Raw genomic sequence first — 22,166 nt, forward strand, 5'->3', positions numbered from 1 at the left:
TTTAAACATACCTTTTTTTAATTCATCAGGTACTTGTATTTAATCTTGTCAAGAACACCGAGTCATTTAAAGGTATTTATTTGAGTTTGTTTTGAAAACAGCTCACATGCTACATCACCTTGAATATGTTTTTGAAAGGCTTTACTTGTTTCTGGCACATGGAATATGGCAGTCTTTGTTTCATGTAGTTCAAAACTGCGATGCAAGCTGATATTCTTGTCCCGCAAAGTAAAAAAAGGCACATAAACTATAATAAAATATGAAAGGTTCAAATGAATGAAATGTATTGGTTGGGTATTTCTTCATCACACTGTTTTCAGAAGTTTTCACCCTGTTTGTATGCTGTTGCTGCATGAGAGAAATTGTTTAGAAAATCTCTAACTGGTTAAAAAAAAAGAAAATGAACCACAAAAATAAAATTTGGATTCTTTAAAATGTTTTCCCCAAAATATTGTAGTAAAATAACAAAAATGGATAAAAGAGTAATTTTAAGTGTCCTATTTTAATGAATAAGTTGAAATTAACAAAAAAAACATTCTTAAAGGGAACTTTTTCTTATTTTACAGTATATTTCTTATACTTATTTGTCTAGTAAAATAATACCTGAAATAAGGCAGATTATCTGATATGACACAGGTCTGATAATTCTGCTCATATTAATTTAAAAATAAATCATCTTGATAAAAGCCCCAATGTGTAATATTTGACCACTAGATGGCACTGTGTTGCCTGGTACTAGCAAGGGCCAGTGATACATGGCACAGCGTGGCGACAGAATGCCGGACAAACATGGCGCCGACCTTAGTATTCCACGCTGAAAAAGGAAAAGAAATTTCTCGACCTATGATCTTATTATTTTTAAATAAAATATATATTTTTTTTAGTGCCTAGTATTCAAATCGATGTTTTTTTACCGCATGAGTTTTTTTTGTACCACTAGGAGGCACTAAATATTACACGCTGTCCCATTAATTATAGCTGTAAGTTATTTTGTAAAAAAACAGTATTTTAAGTAAGCAAAAATTACTTGTATGGCAAAAGGAAGATCAATTTTCTCATCAGAAAAAAAAAGAAAGAAACTAAGTATGATTATCCAATTGATTCTTTTCCTGGGGAAAATAAGAATATTTAAAATGACCAACGTAAAACATACGCTATTTTAAAAATTCTCTTTCTTATATAAATATATATACATGTCTTATGATAAATCATAAATTAAAAAAAATATTAAAATGAGCAAAATGATATGAAAATGAAAGAAGACAATTTTTCTTGGAAAGACTATTTTTTAGGGTAAATATATTACTACAATTTTCTTATTGGACTTTTTGAGAGTATAATGACTTTGGCTTAAATGTTTCTTGTCAATAAAGTTCTTATATACCCTCATGCATGAAGTTAATAAAGCCTGGTGTGTTGTGAGATTACTGGAAAGTTCTCAAATTTCTTTACATATTTTTACCACATGGAAAAAAAAATCTGCATTTTAAGACAAGATGCTTGATTTTATATACATTTACTTTACATCTGTGACCCAAATATGGTGTCCACTTTTCTTCCCATTCACGACAACACAATGCAAGAAAAATAGGTGATTGCCGCACTGTCAATCAACTCCGAATTTTGGTCATCATCAGTGAACAGTCTTAATAAATGATGTCCAAAAAGGCAACAGTGTCATGTAGGAATGTGGTGCTTCTTTTTGGTGTACCAGTTCAGTCGATGTGTGTCGTACCGTCCTCCAACCGGTACTTCAATCTAGTTTTCGTGCACCCAGTTTAAGAGGACCTTTAACTGCTTTGCGTTCTGCCCGCTTAGCCTCCAGTTCTTTTCTTCTGTCCTCTCGTTTCTTCTTGGACAGCTCGGCCTTGCTCAGACCTGTTTGGTGATATGAATGTTATTAGTACGGAATGGCCAACTAAGTCAGCAGCTTTAATATCCATCAGGGAGCAGGCTGCAATAGAAGTCTGTTCATAAATTTCGAAAAGAAAATGTGATGAACTATTGTAAAAAAATGACTATAAATTCTGGACTACACGTGGCTACTTTTGTGCTTCATTTTAAACACTGCATCTTAAAATACTTGGCTTATTCCTTTTTTTGTGGCAGCACAAAGGAAAAGGGCGAGCTGCCTTTTCCACAACACATCTGCTTTAAACACGGTGATGTCTGGAAACGTGTAAGATGCCCTTCAAGAGAAATTAGTCCAAGTTTTTGCCAACATTATTAATGTAATATATGACAGGAGCCGGGTGGCACGGTGACTGGGTGGTAAGCGCGCAGCCCCACGGTGCAGAGATTCAGCGTTCAAGTCCTGCTACAGCAGCCTCCCCGTGTGGAGTTTGCATGTTCTCCTATTGTCTGCGTCTGTTTCCTCCGGGCACTCAGTTTTCTCCCACATTCCAAAAAACATGCATGTCAGGTTAATTGGCCGGTCCAAATTGTCATTAGGTGTGAATGAGTGAGTGAGTTGTTTGTCCCTGTTTGCCCTGCGACTGGCTGGCAACCAGTTCAGGGTGTCTCCTGCCCACTGCCTGAAGATAGCTGGGAAAGGCTCCAGAGCACCCGCGACCCTACTGAGGATAAGCAGTGCAGATAATGGATGGATGGATGGACATAACAGGAGCAAAACAGGAGATTTTACAGTACTTTATTGAATATTGACACTTTTCATATTTCTCATCCAAGGCAATAAGTTTGTACTGCAAGAAAAATACTACTAGTGATAACAATAATAATTATTTTTCTACTGGCACATGTTTTTCCTACAAAACATAAAATAAACTAAAATTGAAAAAGCTCTTAAAATGATCTGGCATCTGTCACACTGTATCATTTTTCTTATTTAGGTATTCATGTTCTTATTTTACTCCCATAAATAGTTAAAATACAGTAAATTTGGAAAAATATTTTTCTTATTTTAGTAAGACAAACAAGATTGAAAATACAGTAAAATTGGAAAGATATATTTTTTATTTTAATTTAATAAACAGTAGGGGAAAAAGATACAAAAAAAGGAAAATAATTAAAAATAAAATCAATGATGATATATTTAGAAAAATATTATCTTAATCAAGAAAATGGTCGAAAAAAAAACCCAATATACAATAAGATAGAAAAACAGTAAATCCAAAAAACCTCTTTCAAAATGAGATGCTGCATTTCTAGGAGCTAACCTTAAACCAATAAATGATTAATACCTTTTAAGTCATTTTGTGCAATTAATCTAAAGAACATCGTTTGCGGTAAAATAAAAAAATGTAAAACATGATGTTTGCAATTTGCTGTCTATCCATATTACAATAATTTGAAGTCATTATATATAACAAAATGCAAGTGCAGATATAAACCAAAAAAGGAACATAAGTCTCACCTTGGTTTCCATCTAATGCCTCCCAACTTTCTTCGGTGCCCCAGTCACCGGTTGCCTCTGCATCCCAACCACCTCCAGGCTGAAAACAAAAGAAAACAGTTATTTATCTCAATCAATTTATTCCATCAATCTTCAGGAACCTGATTTGAAATTACAGTGGTCCCTCTTTATACGAGCGCCGCTAGACATAAGAATTTCGAGTTTGATTTGGAGCATAAATCTTGCTCCATCCGTCCATTATCTGTACTGCTTATCCTCAGCAGGGTCACGGGGGTGCTGGAGCCCATCCCAGCAATCTTTAGGCAGGGGTCAGGGGACACCTTAATAATAATAATAATAATAATAATGCATTTTATTTAAAAGCGCCTTTCAGGCCACCCAAGGACACTGTACAAACAATGAAAGAAAAAAATACAATTTAAAAAGTTGTAAACGAAATAATAAATAAAAACAAGACATAAAATCATAAAAACATAAGAAATGGAGAAGCTATGTGTTGTAGGCAGTCCTGAACAGGTGTGTTTTTAGACAGGACTTAAAAGTGGAGAGAGGTGTGCAGTTTTGGAGGTCCGGAGGTAGATTGTTCCAAAGCTTGGGAGCAGCGCGACTGAAGGCTCTGGCTCCCATGGTGCTCAGATGGGCAGGGGGCACTGACAGTCGGAGGGAGGACGAGGATCTGAGGGAGCGAGTGGGGACGTGCACCTGGAGAAGGTCGGACAGGTAAGGAGGAGCCAGGTTGTGAATGGCCATATATGTATATAAGATGAGTTTGTAGCTGATGCGATGCTGAACAGGAAGCCAGTGTAGCTGTTGGAGAACGGGGGTGATGTGCTGCTGGGAAGATGTTTTTGTGATGATGCGAGCAGAGGCGTTTTGAACCAGCTGAATTTTATGGAGGGACTTTTGGGGAAGGCCGAAGAGGAGAGCATTGCAGTAGTCAAGGCGGGATGTGACAAGACTGTGGACGAGAATAGCAGTAGTGCGGGGGGTGAGGGAAGGGCGGAGTCTGGTAATATTGCGGAGGTGGAAATAAGCAGTGCGGGTGATGGTGTTGATATGTGAGTGGAAGGTAAGCATGCTATCCAGGATGACACCCAGACTCTTGACCTGGGGGGAGGGGGACACTAAGGAGCTGTCGATGTTGAGAGAGAAGTTGTTTACTTTGGATAAAGTGGATTTGGTGCCAAGAAGGAGGAATTCTGTTTTATTGGCATTTAATTTAAGAAAGTTTGTTGTGAACCATGTTTTGAGTTTGGAAAGGCAAGAGGTGAGGGAGGGAGGTGGGAGTATGGAGTTTGGTTTGCAGGAGAGGTAGAGTTGGGTGTCATCAGCAAAGCAGTGAAAGTGGATATTAAATTTGCGGAGGATATGACCAAGAGGCAAGAGGTAGACGATGAAGAGAAGAGGACCTAAGACAGATCCCTGGGGTACACCTGTGGTGACTAGGGAGGGCTTTGAGGTGAAGGATTTCAGCTGGACAAACTGAGTGCGGCCAGTGAGATAGGAATGGAACCAACTGAGGGGAGTATGGGTGAGACCAATGGAGGAGAGTCTATTGAGGAGGATAGGGTGAGAGATTGTGTCGAAGGCGGCGCTCAAGTCTAGGAGGATGAGGATGGAGACTAAACCGGAGTCGGATGCTATGAGGAGATCATTTACAATACGGATTAGGGCAGTCTCTGTGCTGTGGCGGGGGCGGAAACCAGACTGAAAGGGCTCATAGAGAGAGTGGAGGGACAGGTGCGAGTGGAGTTGAGCAGCAACAGTTTTTTCAAGGATTTTTGAAATAAATGGAAGGTTGGAGATGGGGCGGAGGTTGTCGAAGTTGTTGGGGTCAGCACCATGTTTTTTAAGTGTAGGAGTAACAGCAGCGGTTTTGAAAAGTGATGGGACAATACCAGAAGAGAGTGAGGAGTGAATAATGGCAGATATGAGAGGAAGCAGGGAAGGGAGGCAGGATTTAACAAGGGATGAAGGGAGGGGATCGAGCTGGCAAGTGGTGGGCTTGGATTTGAGTATGAGGTTGGATAATTCAGCAGTCGTGGGTGGAGCAAAACTGGAGAAGAAGTGACAAGGAGAAGGAAATTCAGATGGGGAGGGAGCAGACAGGTTTTGATGGAGTTGGTGATGAATCTTAAGGATTTTGTGATTGAAGTACTCCATTATGGAGTTGCAGGTTGCTGTGGAGTACAGGTGGAGGGGGAGAGAATTTGGTGGCTGGAGGATTTTGTTCATGACAGAGAAGAGAGTTCTTGAATTTCCTTCGTTGGAAAGGATGAGGCCGGAGTAGTAGCTGGATTTGGTTTGTGCAATTTGGTCCTTGTATTTAGCAGTATGGGTAGTGTACATGTCCTTATGGATGGTGAGGCCGGTTTTCTTATAGAGTCGCTCAAGTTGGCGGTTCTTTGATTTCATTGACCGAAGAGCGGGTGTAAACCAGGGGGCAGATGTGGAGAATGAGGCAGTCCTGGTTTTCAGGGGGGCAAGAGAATTTAGAATATTTGTGAGGCAGGTATTGTAGTGAGTGGTAAGCTCATCCGGGCTTGAAAGAGCTTCTGGGGGTGGGGAACGGTCAATAATGGAGCAGAGGGTGTCAATGTTGATATTTTTGGTATTACGAAAAGAAATGAGACGGGAGGTTTTGACAGTAGAGAGACAGAGTACGGTGTTAAAAGTGAGGAGGACATGATCAGATTCAGGAAAAACGTTGGAAGTGGGCTTGGAAGTAGAGAGGCCAGAGCAGCAAACCAAGTCCAATGTGTGGCCTTTAATGTGGGTGGGGAAGTCAATAAGGCTGTGTATCCCGAGACTCTCCAGGCAGGATGTGAAGTCTCTGGTGAGTGGCAGGTTGGGGTTGTCCATGTGAATATTGAAATCTCCTAATAAAATTAAATTTGGCGAGAGAGTGGATAAATGTGTAATTAAGCTGGAGAATTCATTAATAAAATCACTATGTGGCTTTGGGGGGCGATAAATTGAAGCAATAATGGTTGGCGTGGGTCCGGGGAGCTTAAACACCAGACATTCAAAGGAAGTCGATGAAGTGACGGAGACAGGCAAGACTTTCCACTTCTCGCGGTGAATTACCGCGAGACCTCCTCCACGGCCGTTGCCACGGGGACGGCAGATGTAAACAAAGCCGGGAGGAGTGGAGTCATTCAGAGCAGCGAAGTCGTTTGTTTGTTGCCAAGTTTCTGTTAAAACGAGGAAGTCGAGTTTTCGTTCAGCGAGGACGTCTTGGATGAGGTGGCCCTTGTTCCTGAGTGAGCGGACGTTCAGCAATCCAAAGTTGACGGCGGAGGTGTCTTGTTTGACGGCGGCAGTGCTGTTAGCCGATCTAGCTAGGCGGGCTAATGTATGGCAGTTAGCCCTACGGCCGCAGTTTATGGGAGGGCGTCGAGATGTGGACCAGGTCGAGGTGATTGAACCAGGGTTTTTATACTCGACGTGCCTGCGCGATCCGCGGTGAATGTAGCGGCGTCGAGGCAGGCGAGTTATGTCAGGATGGTGGAGCAGCTCCGGTGGCGGAGGCCCCCGCGCAATCCACCGGATCCGGAGAAGATCCGCGATAGAATACTGGAGCAATCCTGTCGCTGGATGGTGGCAGAACGTCAGGAGTATCAGGAATAATCCAAAAGCGGCGAGGTTTTGGCACGCCATGACGAGGGAGAGAGGCCGGTGCTGTGACAGCTGGTATGTTTAAGTTAGCCCGAGGGCTAAGTTACGAGGGTTTGATTGATAAAGTGAAATGTTGGTTCAGGTTACATCAACCAAAGTACCCACAGTCCAAAACAGAAGGGCAAAAGAAAAATCAGAAAAAGTATCTGAGCTTCGAAAAAGTTTGGAAAGGTTTTTGGAGTGAGAAGCGGCGACATACACGCCAGCGTCCTCTCACCCCGGAAGTTAAACTGGTTTCCAGCAAGTGGCAGGGCACACAGAGACAGACAACTCACTCGCTCAATCACACCTAGGGACAATTTGTACCGGCCAATTAACCTGACATGCATGTTTTTGGAAATGTGGGAGGAAACCGAGTGCCCGGAGGAAACCCATGCAGGCAGGGTGGAACATGCAAATTCCACACGGGGAGGCTGCTATAACTGGACTTGAACCCTGAACTTCCGCACCCTGGGGCAGGGGAAACCTTAAACTGGTTTCCAGTGAGTGGCAGGTCACACAGAGACATACAACTCACTTGGTCAGTCATACCTAAGGACAATTTGGACAGGCCAATTAACCTGACATGCATGTTTTTGGAATGTGGGAGTAAACCGGAGTGCCCGGAGGAAACCCACGCAGGCACGAGGAGAACATGCAAACTCCACACGGGGAGGCTGTTGTAGCTGGTCTTGAACCCTGAACATCCGCACCCTGGGGCTGAGCGCTAACCACCCATCCGCTGTGCCGCCTAATCTTGCTCCACATAGGACAAAAAAGCCAAGTCATTTTATGGAATTTCCTTTTTGTGACCTTAGACAAGAGTTCCAAAGAGGGAAACATTGAGGTGTATGAGGAAAAAAAAAGAATAATGACAATTGAAACGAAGCGGCACAGGTTCGTGATTAACCCCCTTATCTAACTCCAACCCCATGGATTTTCTGAGAAACAGCTCCTCCGTGTTATATGTTGAAGTGTCCTTGGGTGAGACACTGAGTCTCTCTGATAAGCAGGTGGTTGCCTTGCATGGCTGACGCTGCTATCGGTGTGTGTGAATGGGTAACTGTGAAGCACATTGTAAAGCGCTTTGGGAGGTCTTCAGTGACTCGAAAAGTGCTATATAAATGCAGACCGTATACATTTTTTTACATTTACGAGCGCGGGGTTTGTGTTATGTTAAAGGGTTCGATCCCCAACACGAGTCCAACGTGGTGTCGGATAAGATATTTCCCTCGGAAAATCCAGGGGTTTGAAGTTAGATGAGGGGGGTATTGACGAACCTGTGCAGGTGCACGTAAGGAAGAAAAAAAGTGAAAAATCTGTGCTGTAAATGTTTACCTAAATTTGTAGTTGCAGTCACTTTAATTTGAAGTGCACAGTAAGTGCTTACGAATCAACAGTCTAGTGCTCGTCAGTCACTTCTCCTGCACCAAGATAAGTGCTCATAATAAACTCACTTTTTATTTCATTAATATCATCCTATTTATCTTACTACAGTATTTTTTCCATGTTTAAATACTCTTCGAATGTGTTTTTAGTGACGTCTTTCATAGCTATTTAGGGTTAACTCGGATGCTTTTTGGTAGATCGGGAATTAGTTTTTATTGATGACAAAGTCTAATTCCAATTCTATATCAGGAAAATTGCTTGTTGCTCGAGCAAGTGAGCTATGAATGCTCTTCCCCCTGAGATTTGATCTGCAACCTCAGTGGAAATGAATAAATCTAAGCTTAAAACACACTTCTATTCTATAGCATAAAAATAACCTATATCTTATGTTGACAATATAAGGGGATGGTGTCATAATAGTCTGTAGTTTGCAATAGTCTTTGATCTGCGCAGCCCTTTGAGACTCTTTGTGATTAAGGGGTATACAAATAAACATGACTTGACTTGACTTGACTATGAGCACGATTCTGGAAAGAATTAAGCTCGTATGAAGAGGCACCACTGTACTTCTAGTCTCACCCCAGGGGCCGTGGAGTTTCTCTGAGCCACGCTAGCGAACAGGTCACTCTGGCCTGGTCCTTTGCTGACGTTGCCGCTATCCCAGTTGTACTCGCTGGCCAGTCGGACCCCTTCGGGAAGTGAGGCAACGCCCACATCGGCCTCATCTTCGGCCCACTCGTTGCCCCATCCCTCCTCGCCGGCTGAGCTCTGTCCCTGGCCCTCTTTCTCATTGGACCAGCTGTCATCCGCGTCCCAGCCTGAGCTGCTCCAGTCCGAGCTCTGCTTTTTCATGGCCGTGCCGGACGAGGATATGCCCGCCTGCATGCAGATTAGCGAGGTGAGGTCTAAAATCCATGATGATGATAAAAAAGCCAAACATAGAGGGAACCTACTTCTTGTTTGGTGTTCTTGTTTGATGACGCCATCCCTGACCAATCCGTATTCCAGTCGTCCTTCTCGCTTCGACCTCTTTCCGACTCCTTGCAAAGGACAAACAAGCAGAAGTAAGATTGAGCATAACAATTCCGACCTGAGCCAGGCTGCGGGAATCAATAGCATACTCAGTCCAAGCCCAAACAATTAATTTTATTTGCAGGACCGAGTCCGAAGATAACCGGAAATTTCATATTTCATTTGAGAGGACTCGGGAGCCGGAGGGGTGTTATATGTTAACAAATTATAGCCTGTCTTTTGTAAAGAATTCTAAGTTGAACAGAAATGTATAAACATCTACATGTTCTATATTTCTGTGTCTGCAGAGGTTAGATTAAAGAACAATTTTCCATCATTGACGGGAAAATGTTAAAGTATTTTGTCATTTTAACGGGAAGAAAATTGGCTATAAACCACAGCAGCAGCACTTCCTTAGGGATCTAGCGCAGTACTTTAAGGGACCGAGAGGCAGAGAGACAAAGAAGCACAATGATGCGTGGATAATAAAGCATAAAAGTCAGCAAGAGAAAAGCACGGCCCGAACCTGAACATAATGGTTGACCTTTAAGCCCAACCCGGCCCAAATAAAATTGAAGTTGGGTCAGGCTCGGTCGGACTTAAGATCTTACCTCTGCAAACAAGCTCCCAAGGATCCAAATGATAATTTTTCAAAACACATACTTAAAACAAGCCTTACCTCTAAACTTCCCCAATCCTCTTCATCATCCCAGCGCTCTCCCGGTTCATCGTCATTTTCCGTCCTTTCAAGAGTTTGTGATCTGTCCACTGGACTTGATGCAGGAGAACTGTGGTCCGGTGGACCTTTTTCTGGAGAACCTAAGATGATGTTTCTCAATTAAATAGTCTGTAAACCATTTACCTTAACTTGCATGGTAAGTCATTGACCTGATCGCTGTCTTCAAATACATGATCATTTCTCCTAAAAAATTATTTAGAATAAGCCTATCGTTTATATTTGTAAATCACTCAGTGCCCTTACACAAGGCAGATGATTGATTGGTTTACTGAGCCTATTTTACCCAGGCTGGTAATAACATAATAGTAACATGGTAATAAAATAGTAATACAGTGGAACATCGGTTCTAGACCATAATCCGGTTCAGAACCCTGTTTGAACACCGATTTGTTCAATCACAGAAATCATTTTTCCCGTTAAAAATAATGTAAATCGTTTTAATCCGTTCCAACACCCTGAATGTTTACCATGAATGTTTAACGTAAATATGAAGCTAACCCAGGCTAATCGTACGTTCGCGTTATCATAATCTTCCGTACGAAAGATTACGCTAACATGAACGTGTAAAAATAAAAAAAATCAGGTCGTTTACAAGTCCTTTAGCACCCGGGTCTCCACAACAAGTTGTGAGCGGTTCATTGGAAAAGGGGCTCCGTTCCAACACCCTGAATTTTGGGCTCAGTTCCAACACCCTGAATGTTTACCTGAATGTTCAACGTAAACATAATGCTAACCCAGGCTAATCGTACGTTCGCGTTATCGTAATCTTCCGTACAAATGATTACGCTAACATGAACGTGTAAAAATAAAAAAAGGATAAAGAAAAGAATTATGAATAGGATTTCTTACCTTTGTGTTGGTCAGCAGAAGCCATGCTATATTCCCTAGCAAGATCGGAAACTCGCACACCTCTTTCATATTTAGCTATCATGTCCTTTCTTAAAGGCAATAGTTGTACGAACAACTTTTCTTTTTTTTTTTAATCCAAGACAAGAGTAAAGGCTCTCTCGGCTTCATATTGGGCTTTTAAGTATCTGTACTTTTAAACCTAAGTTTTGAATTCCAGACCCCGTTTCATTTTTATCTCTATTACTCTGCCTTTTCATTTTTCTCAGAAGGACATGACTTCAATACTTAAAACTTACATGAGGTTTCAGTAGGAGACACACCAGTGGCGTTTGGAGCCTCGTTGCCCTCGGCCGTCGCAGCTCCCACGGTCCCTGGTGCGTTGCGTATCAATTTTGAAGTCAGCGTGGACATGCCAGTCACGGCCCAGCCGGTCCAGCCGGACGAGGAGCTGGGTGGCTGAGCGCACGACCCGACGTCTTTTTCTGTTAGACACATGGCAACGGGAATTACTTCCAAATATTTTTTGTGCCTTTTTGTAATTAAGTAGAGACCCCTCGCTACTTTGCGTTTCAGTTATCGCTGGTTCACTCACTTTCTCTTTTTTCTCTCTCTCCCTCCATCTTTGTAATTCTCGCTTTATCTCTCTCTCTTCCTGTCTCTCTCTCTCTCTCTCTCTCTCATTTTTTACTCTTTGCCTATTTTTTTCTCTCTCCCTCTCTCCCTCCTTCTCTCTGTAATTCTTGCTTTCTCTCTCACTCCTTCTCTCTATAATTCTTGCTTTCTCTCTCCCTCTCCCTCCTCTCTGTAATTCTTGCTTTCTCTCTCCCCCTCTCCCTCCTTTCTGTAATTCTTGCTTTCTCTCTCCCTTCTTCTCTCTGTAATTCTTTCTTGCTCTCTCTCCCTCTCTCTGTAATTCTTGCTTGCTCTCTCCCTCCTCCTCTCTGTATTTTTTGCTCTCTCTTAACCTCTCTCCCTCCTTCTCTTTGTAATTCTTGCGCTCTTTCTGTCTCCCCCTCCCTCTCTCTGTAATTCTTGCTCTCTCTCTCTCTCCCTCCTTCTCTCTGTAATTCTTGCTCTCTATCCCTCTCTCTCACTGTAAATCTCTCTGTGTCTTCGTCCCTCTCACTGTAATTCTTTCTCCGTATCACTGTAATCCCCCTCACCCCTCTCTATTTCATCTCATCTCTCTCTTTTTATCTTTTTTCTCTCTCTCTATTTCATCTCTCCCTCTATTTCATCTCTCTCTCTCTCTCTCTCTGCCTCTATTTAATCTCTCTCTCTCTTTCTCTCTCTCTCCCTGTCTCTCTCCCTCTCTCTCTCTCTCTCTCTGTAATTCTCACTTTGTCTTTCTCCGAAAAATGAGGAATCTCTGTACCTTGAAAACATTTATGAGGAAACATACTATACAGTGTCATACCAATCTCAGCTAGCTTGGTGGGATCTTCTGATACCGTTTCCAGCTTAGAGATAAAACTCTTGATGGCTTTGAAAGCCTGACAGAGATGAGAGTATATAATCAAATTACAGGAAGGACAAACAGAAAAAATGGGTGGAATCATGCACCTACCTGCTCTCTGACACTCTTGTCTGGGTCCATAGTAATAGCACAGAGTGTTGGCAATATTCGAGCGGCAACCTCGCTTAGGCTGTAATAGTTGTGCGTGGCCGCAAAGCCCAACACACCAGCGGAACGTGATGCTGCAAAGGGGTCTTTGGTGGCTCTCGAAAAGGCAGAAATCAGAACTCGCTGTCGGGTCTATAAAGGTAAGGACCGGATGTTGAGTATTATCACTTATGAGTGCCTTGTATCTGTCTCAGCACAATTGATATATAATATACTGTAGTTGTGCAAGTCCATAACAATATAAAACAAATTCCTTTTCTCAAAAGGAATAATTCAAAATTATTCATAATCCCGTGTTTTTTTTTTTAACTTTACTTCCTTGAGTTTTAGAGTACTGAAAAATAATGTAAGTTATAACAATGTAGTTAAATAAATCTAAAGTTCAACATGGTGATGCAAAAAATAAGTGACACCAGCTTACACCCTTACAAATAAACACAAGAACAAAAATGATCAAAGAAAAAGATTGACTTCTCAAACGGCAAAAAAAATAATAATCTGGTTCCACTATTAGATCATTTTGCTCTTTTTAAGTAACAATTTACTCATTTTATTGTCTTTTTAACTTGTTTTTCCTTTTCATATTAAATAAACTTACAAACTAACCCTCAACTAAACTAACTACCCCTAACCCTTTTACTGAAATAAGAAATAATTTTTAGATAAGCAAAAGAAATCTGTTAGAACTAATCAGTTTAAATAATGTAGGTGTATACAGTATTTTTGTATTTTCCAAATTAATGTTTAAACAAATCTAAAGAAAAAAAAGTTTAAAAAAAGAGATGCATAATTTTTTGGGTTTGGTATTTTCTAAACGGTCTTTCTGTGGCACATCATTCAGATTCTGGATTTTCTTTTTTTTATCCGATTAATAAATTTGCCACAACAAATAAAACGTATTAGTACGGAGAGGTTACCCCTCAATTCTATCCTATTGAGGCTTACCCCAGCATTAAGGTAGGAGGCGATCTTTCCCAAGCAGACAGTGGTGTTACATCGGATGGGGCCCTGCTCATCCCTGGCCTGCAGCCTGGCAAAATGGCGCATGAGCTCCTGATTCAAGTTGCTCTCGTTCAGTTTGGGAGCCAACAGCATCATCGACTGAGCAGAAGGGAGGAGGTAAGCTCCTGCATCAGACAAATATCTTCGAAAAAATGGTTTGCATTTGGAGTAGGTGGCATACCTTTACTGTCTGCTCCCTAATGGCAGGGTTAGTGTCGGTGAAACCGTGAACAACATGAGGGAAAATCTGGGAATTCACTGCTGCTTCATTCAGATATTGAATAAACTGCTCCATCTAGAATAACACAGAAGTATGCAAAATATAATTGTCGCTTGAGAAATGCAAACACAGTGCTATGCACGAGGTTTGAATTTGTAAAAATGCATTAAGTACCTGCTGGAGCAGTCGTATTCTCATGGCTCGATCTGTGGAGGAAAACATCTTCACTATGACAGGGATGATCTTTTGTTGATATTCTTCTGCAGACAGGAATTTCCCAACCTAGTAGACATTTTTAGAGAGACTTGAACGCAAGTATCGATACTGGATATCAGTTTCATAAAAATACTATAACGTTTTGCGATATCCATGCTTTTATTGGACTTTGAAATTGACATAAATCTCATTAAGGGGATATTTTGAGGGTGTGTGGTATTATCAGGTGTGACATATTCCAGAAAATGCAATAATTCAATCTTGTTTTTAATATGAAATATGTCATTATAAATAGATGGAAAAAAATCGAATACATCCAATTCTAGGTAAAGGTAAGACTGGGCCCGAAGTAAACCCAAAATTCACACTTCAGCCCCAAAATGTGGGGCCGAGGTGGAGCGCTGAAGTGTGTTAGTCAAGGTGTGTTCTCAAGGTTTCTCTTTTTCCTCACGCTGAGGTTTTGAGTTGTTCCTTGCCCGCATGTTGGTTTAAGATCAGGTAATTGTGTCATTGTAATCCTGTGCAGTCCTTTGAGACATTTTTGTGATTAAGGGCTATATAAATACATTTGACTTGACTTGAAGTAAAAGTACAGTTACTTCAGAATAATATAACTGAAGTAAAAGTAAAAAGTAGTCATTCAAACAATTACTTGAATAAAAGTGAGTGTGTGCTGTGCAGATACTCCACGAAGAGAGAAAAGAAAAAGAAAAGAAAACAGCGAGAGAAAGCCGACAATGATTCACATTTTATGCCTCAACCCAGCCCAAAATGCGGGCCGGGTTCGAGTCCAAGATCTGACCTCTATTTTGAGGTGATGTAATGTATGACATAGCTATTGTTTGCAAAAATGCAACTCATTAATTAAGGACTGACCTTGAAAAGCGGAGTGAGGACCACAGCACCCGCATTGCCAAACTCAAAGGCGGTGAGCAGTTGAGGCAGGACCTTGTGTTTACAGAAGTCCTCTGGGAAAGAATCCAAGTTGTCACTAAGATCTTGGAAGAACTTCTGTTTCTCTGCTGGCTCCTTGATCTGATATTTACCAAAAGCTATTTTCATAACACCGCTCTTCATAAACTACTGGGTTTTTATGTAAAAAAACAAATACCTGGATCTCCTCCAGGAAAAGGTTGCTGTCCACAAAGCTGTTACTGAGGAAGCCTCCCGAACTGCGGCAGTTGAGGAGGAACCGGGCTGGATTTGGCCTGGCTCGTGGGTTGGCGCCTACAAGCTCGCAGTAGTGGGGAACCAGGGCCTTGGGGATCTGTGGGCATGGAGATGGAAATCCAACAAACAGAGGCATAATAAGAAAGTAACAAAGAAATTAGTACAAAGATGTGGGTATAAAATTGAACTTACTGTAAGTCATACTATAGGTAGTTTGTTTTTGTTTTTTTTAAATTATGGTTAGTACTCATGAAATTAAGGTAATTATTTGGTTTTCTGTTTTATAACCACCTTTGTTAGGTGAACTTTCACCGAGTTTGAACCATATGTTTACTTGTGAGGATTTACTACACACGGGCCGTTTTCTCTATCCGGGATAGTTTATACTTAAAAGCACTCTTGGACTTGTACCAGAGAGATGAATAAACTCAAAATCCGGCTTGCTCATTTTAAAAGGCTCATGAATATTGGTTGATTTCTCAAGGACATTTCCCTTTTATTTTCTGCCCTCATGGCAAAAATCCTGCAGTTCATATCTAGAGTATGCAGCAGTTGTTTGCACCCGTAGGGCTGCGCACTAACCACCCACCACCATGCCGACTGCAGAACTAATTGATATAAAACGTCCGAGATGAACAGAGGAAGAGAATGTTGAACCACGATAGGGGAAGGAAACACTGTATGAAAAAAAAAACAGTATCTTAACTAACCTTTCCAAGTGACCGAAGGGAGGCAGCACGAGCAAGGGGCCCATTGAACACTTCCCAGATCAGACAGCCTAAGCGCCACACTTCCCCTGTCCTGTAAAAAAAATAACATGAAAAGAAAAGAAAATGGAAATATTTTCCTTTATTTCCATATAGTACACCCATTGTCTGTTGCAGTCATGACTCCATATCACGAGTTTCTCACCATTTTTCTCCACTGCTATTTGGTGTTTCTGGAGGGTCATACTTTTCCATGTCGGGGTAAACTGACTTGGGATCAGGGAGCAAAGCCCCACTTGGGTCACCCTGTTCTGGAGCAACATGCTCAAGAGCCCCCAGTTTCCACTCTCCGGCTCGATCCACAAATATGGCCCACAAGCCCAAATTGTTATGGAGCAGGTGGCAATCGTTTACCAAAAAACTTAGAGCTTTCTAGTAGATAGGGAAGAAAGTACAATACAAGTAAGATGCTGCTTTGTAAAGCAAACTCAGATGGCACTTTAACATGAAATATGTGACTTACTACTATCTGATGCAGACCCCATGATATTTCCAGTTCACTGGGACCGCCTTTCAAGTGAGTGGCCAGCGGGGTCACTGGTTCAGTTACCAGGTACAGGCTCTTCTCTGTCTGCACACAAAAAATTCATTGCCAATGACAAACATCCCATATTCCATTAAACACAAATAAAAGCTAATTTCATTATGAAATAGGTAAGCTTATTTTGCTTGTTTTTGTTTTTAATATTGGACACCTGCAAAGAAGATTGCATAGGATACTATATCAATTCATTCATTCATTATCTGCACCGCTTATTCTCACTAGGGTCACGAGGGTGCTGGAGCCCATCTCAGCTGTCTTTGGGAGTGGGCAGGGACACCCAGAACTGGTCGCCAGCCACTCGCAGGGCACACAGAGCCAGACAACTCGCAAGCTCATTCGAAAATTTGAACCAGCCAATTAACCTAACATGCATGTTTTTGGAATGTGGGAGGAAACCAGAGTGTCCGGAGGAAACCCACGCAAGCACGGGGAGAAGATGCAAACTCCACACAGGAAGGTTCAATCTCATGACTTCTGAACTGTGCCGCACATGTGCTAACCACTGCCCCGCCGTGCTGCCCTAGGATGCTATAGTTGTTCGTTATTTTGCCTATCATTCCTCACTGTTGTTTGTTATTTTGACTATTATGCACAGTTAAGATCATTTTGACTGTTGGTCAATAATGTTGCCGTCATTACTTCCTACATATTTTAGGTTGGATCTGTGTTTCGTAACCTAGACTAGAACCTAGATTTGATAAAAAGAGAGGGGCTTGGACCTCTGGAACATATTAACATTTTGTATCTTGAAGATTTTTGTAAACTCCTTCTCTGTTCTCCTACAGCAGGTTTCCTGCAGCTTAAGGCAAGTTAAATTCAAACAATTTCAATACTTTTTTAATGCATTTTGAAATCAAATTTGAGACCAAGTCAACCAAAAAAACACTATTGAAACAAACAAAAAAAACACAGCAAATGAGTAAGAGGCAATTTTAAACATATATGTGTATATAAGTTTTAGATGTGGAAAACAATAAATAAAAAAGGATGTTCATAGTACATCATGGCTCCTCAGTCCAAACTAACAAATAACTACTAATTCCATTGAGATCTATTGCTACATTCATGGAACATTTTTACAATGATGCATGAGAAATTACTTTTTTTACCAAATATTTTAGTTCAAACAAATCTATATCCTTACTAATGTGCTAACATTTTTAAAACTTTCTAAAATGGGATTTAATACATTTTATTGCCATTTAGGCCTTATTTTTGGAATATAAAATTGAATGCCATTTAAGATTCTTCAAGGATCGACGGGAACCCTGCAACTGTTTCAAAAGTCCTTGATAAATTCTCTTCTTATTTTTAGTGTCTACTAAACTATAAGCGTATCATTTTGGTCCTTTGAGCTGGGTAAAAACTACAAACGACATAAGGACCAAAAAACTAAATCATAAAAAACGGTATAAACAATATTAGGAAGTTATTATAAAAATGCAAAAACGTTGTACATCAACGGGTGGTGTTGTGAAAAAAAAAAAACAGGCGAATAACAGCTTGGGCGACATTCAAAAAAAAAAAAAAATCAACCTCATTTTTATCAGTCTGGATAATTTGTTGTCAATTTTATACAATTAATGAACACCACCAAAAAAAATTAATCTAAAGAAAGTTTTACTGATTAAAAGTTTGGAAAATGTTTACACAAGAACAACCGATTTTAAATCAGTTTTAATTCACATTAAATATTTTTTTATTTAGAATATGATTTTTAATCGGCAGCACGGCGGCGCAGTGGTTAGCGCGTGTGCGGCACAGTTCTGAGGTCGTGGGAACCTCCTGCGTGGGTTCAAATCCAGCTCGCGGCCTTACTGTGCGGAGTTTGTATGTTCTCCCCGTGCTTGCGTGGGTTTCCTCCGGGCACTCCGGTTTCCTCCCACATTCCAAAGACATGCATTTCAGGTGGATTGGCCGGTCCAAATTGTCCCTAGGTGTGACTGAGCGAGTGAGTTGTCTGTCCCCGTGTGCCCTGCGATTGGCCGGCAACCAGTTCAGGGTGTCCCCTGCCCACTGCCCGATGATTGCTGGGATGGGCTCCAGCACCCCGGCGACCCTACTCAGGATAAGCGGTGCAGCTGATGAGATGAGATGAGATGATTTTTAATCCTAAACAATCTAATCCTTTTTAATTATGGATCATACAAAAAAATGAAACTTAAAGGCCACAAATACCTAGTTACACTAAATAATAGTGGTTGAATAATCAGCTCCTGCTTAATGTAATTTAAATCGACTCATGAAAACAGAAGCTTTTAAATGCCTACACCCATTACCGGTACGATTTATCTTGCAGGCAAGTCACATTCAAAATCAGAACAAGTCAAACGAAACCCAACCCAAAAAAATTACGTTTCAGTTCAGCAATTATACAAATAAAACCATCCTATACCATCTTTTACCCAAATAAAACTCTTGATGTATTAATTTTCTTTAGCGTATTTATAAAATAAATCATCATAGTAATATCATATATATGTACTTTTGTTTAATTGATATAATTCAGGTGCATTTTTATATATAAGCTTAGGCTTGACGTTGCACATTTTAGCCTCACAAAGGCGAACTCCCACCTCTAGGCCATCTACGAATGCCAAGATGTTAGGATGGCGAAGAGTCTTCATCCGCTTGAAGGCCGCCTTTGCTAGCTGGGTCTGTTGCTCTGATCCTTGAGTCACTTCGTGCACAAACACTGACACCGGCTCTCCATTGGACTAAATTAGGTGACAACACACAAGGTTGAGAAAGTTACATTCAAGATGAATCGTAAAAAAGCTAGTTTCCTGTTAAACAACATTATACGAACACAGTGTGTTTTGTAAGAATGCTTAAAACAGCTTTGTACCAATGCCAATACTTCAGCCATATGGATCAATCTATAGAGAACTGATTTTTTTGGAAAAATAATTGATAATTTTGCAAATGAATCCATAAGACTTTATGCCCATGTGTTATTCGTGTTTTATCAAGTTATTTGTGTGTTGAAGAAGGACATAAATTGCTAGTTGGGTTGACCATAAAGAAATTACTAGTTCAACAAATAACAAAAATGCCACATAGCGGAAATCATGACGAATGAGAATGAATGAAAATCAACTTGAACTTGAGGATATGTGTGATAGTTTGGGATCTTGATTGGATCTGATTTTTTGCTCATTAAAAACAATTGAGGGTTATTCTGGCCTATGTACACCCTTTCGGTGGATTGATAATGATAGGCGTATTGTCAATTTCTAATGTGTTTGCAACAAATATTTGGCGTTACAGGGACCTAACAGTTGAGGATTTTCCTTGCTTCAGAGATTCTTTATCATCTTGCGAACTACTTGAGCTCATCAAACATTTGCCCAAGGAGAAAAGCTGCATTGTCAAGTTGGTGTGATGCCGGAGTCTTTTTGATGTTCCCTTTTTACGATTGTGTCCCATTGAAATCTTAGATATCCCTTTCCCAGTTATGTGACTGAACTGTTAGCAATAAAAAAGGGAGGTGTGATGTAATCCCCCTTCCAGGATGACCAGGTTCCAATAGACGTTGGAAGGGCATCAAAAGAGAGCTATGTAAGGTGACTGACCTATATACAGTCAGTGACTTCATTTTAGTTGAGATTACTTCAATGTTTAATAAACCAAAGATACAATACAGTGAAAAAAAAGTGAAGAAAAAGATCATATTAAATAAAGGGAACATGGCTAAAATTGATTGTCTATTGTTTTTATATTTGTTTTGTTTAAAATGGCTTTTAGATAAACAATTAAACATAACCTAGATCAAATCTTAAAGTGAAAATTCTGTCATGGGACACATTACACGGTGTGGAAACAACAACATATATTATGTTCAATTCATTTACCATGAACATTGTGAAACATTCTTAGTATACTGTTGATAAAGAGGGAGTTGACTGTTTACTTCTAACTAAACCAGATTATGTATCCCAGCAATCTTCAGGCAGTGGGCAGGGGACACCCAGAACTGGTTGGCTTTGAAATTCAGCTTCTTGCAAAAAATACTTGCATAAAAATGATTGAAACGTTGAACAGATTCAATAGTGTCTAAATAAATTCAGTAGTTAGCCATTTATTGTAATTAAATTTAGGGGTGGCACCCAAAGCTCAAAAAACTGAAAAAAAATCTTGCCTATGTACAGAAAATTAGATTAATATTTTATGTCGTTATTCTTATTTTGCACGCTGTTGCTGTTAATGTCATTGCACTGTTTCTTGTTGCACTGTTTTCTGATGCACTCGCAATTTGTCTGCAGGCATTATTGCTGCAAATACTGTATTGCCCATGTATCATAATATACATTTTTAAATTTAGGTTGTATATTACACACGCATCCTTGAGTGCCACGTCTAATCTCGTTAACAATGTACAATGCGTTGGAAATCGATGACAATACTGTTCTATTACTTTATTGCTGTTTATTTTGCATCATGATGACGTCAGGCGATCAGCAACCGGATATCGATGATGACAATGAAAACAAGCACATAGAAAGTCCTGTTTATTATGTGACAGTTGAGCTTCTTGACAGCTTTGCAGACACAAATATAAGGAGTAATTCACAGGAAGCCATTAAATCAGATCATTAGTGGCTTTTGATGCAGCTCACTGGGTGTGACGTGGCGAAAAATACGTGACCGGTGAGCTGTCATTTCTTAAACCGCTGTTGAGAGTAGTCATTTAAATTCAGGTTTATACACAATTCTTCATATAAACGAGAAAAAAACACAACATTTAAATTAGGTTACACAATAACTGCCATTATTGGGTGCTTCATTAGGCCAAAATTAGCGACGTGTTGGCAAAATAAACGGTAAAGGGTTGTATCTTTTTTTACTTTACCTTTCGTTTGCCCCGATGCAGCAACCATATTCCAGACTTCTCTTGGCTGTCTGGAATAATTTCATAAGCGAAGTCTTTGACAGGATCCCTGGCAAAAAAGGACCACATCTCCTCTCTCCGCCTCGAACCTCATCAAACAGACATAATAGCTATTAGCTTGCAGTCGGAGTAGCTAGCTTGGAAACGGACCTGTTGAAAATGCTTCCGGGGAAACACCGAACGGGATCCGGTTCCGCTATTTAAAATAGGACTAAATTTATTCATTTTATGTAGTTTATCCGATCTATTGCAGGGGCCATTAACCTATTGAATCAGGGAGCTTCTTTTGCTAATTAGCACAAAAGACTAACAGTGTGATATTTTGTTACACGTAATTATAAAATAAGTTATTATTAAAATGTCATTACTATATTTTCACATTGTCACATTCAAGTCACATTTATTTGTATAGCCCTTAATCACAAAAATGTCTCAAAGGACTGCTTAGGATTACAATAACACCATTATCTGATCTTGAACCAACATGCGGGCAAGGAAAAACTCAAAACCTCAGTGTGAGGAAAAAAGAAATCTTGAGAAGGGGCCTCACAAGTGGTAATACCCCTTCCAGGATGACCCGGGTGGAATAGATTTATCATTGAGTTACAGTACTCAAACATAGTAACCATCAATAAAAAAGAACACTAGGTAACATGTTGAAATTTGTCCATAAAGTCCATAACAGCAATGACAGCAACGACGCAGTTTCCCATC

At 40.5% G+C, this 22,166-nt stretch overlaps 1 protein-coding gene across 1 annotated transcript; it reads right to left on the reverse strand.

Moving 5' to 3' along the window:
- Positions 1 to 62: 62 nt before the first annotated feature.
- On the reverse strand, positions 63 to 21,615 carry scyl1 (SCY1-like, kinase-like 1). Its single transcript, XM_088343505.1, has 18 exons — positions 21,414 to 21,615; positions 19,138 to 19,278; positions 16,481 to 16,588; positions 16,163 to 16,389; positions 15,961 to 16,051; positions 15,192 to 15,347; positions 14,957 to 15,115; positions 14,039 to 14,146; positions 13,826 to 13,939; positions 13,588 to 13,743; positions 12,586 to 12,774; positions 12,436 to 12,511; positions 11,315 to 11,500; positions 10,110 to 10,249; positions 9,373 to 9,459; positions 8,999 to 9,298; positions 3,374 to 3,452; positions 63 to 1,878 (listed from the first exon to the last, which is right to left on the reverse strand). The coding sequence occupies exons 1-18, from the start codon at positions 21,519 to 21,521 to the stop codon at positions 1,754 to 1,756; spliced, it is 2,550 nt and encodes an 849-aa protein (XP_088199631.1). The 5' UTR covers positions 21,522 to 21,615; the 3' UTR covers positions 63 to 1,753.
- Positions 21,616 to 22,166: the final 551 nt, after the last annotated feature.

This window comes from Urocampus carinirostris, chromosome 9 (genome assembly GCF_059441175.1).
Source record: "Urocampus carinirostris isolate Australia breed hairy pipefish chromosome 9, RoL_Ucar_1.0, whole genome shotgun sequence".
Lineage (NCBI taxonomy): Eukaryota > Metazoa > Chordata > Actinopteri > Syngnathiformes > Syngnathidae > Urocampus > Urocampus carinirostris.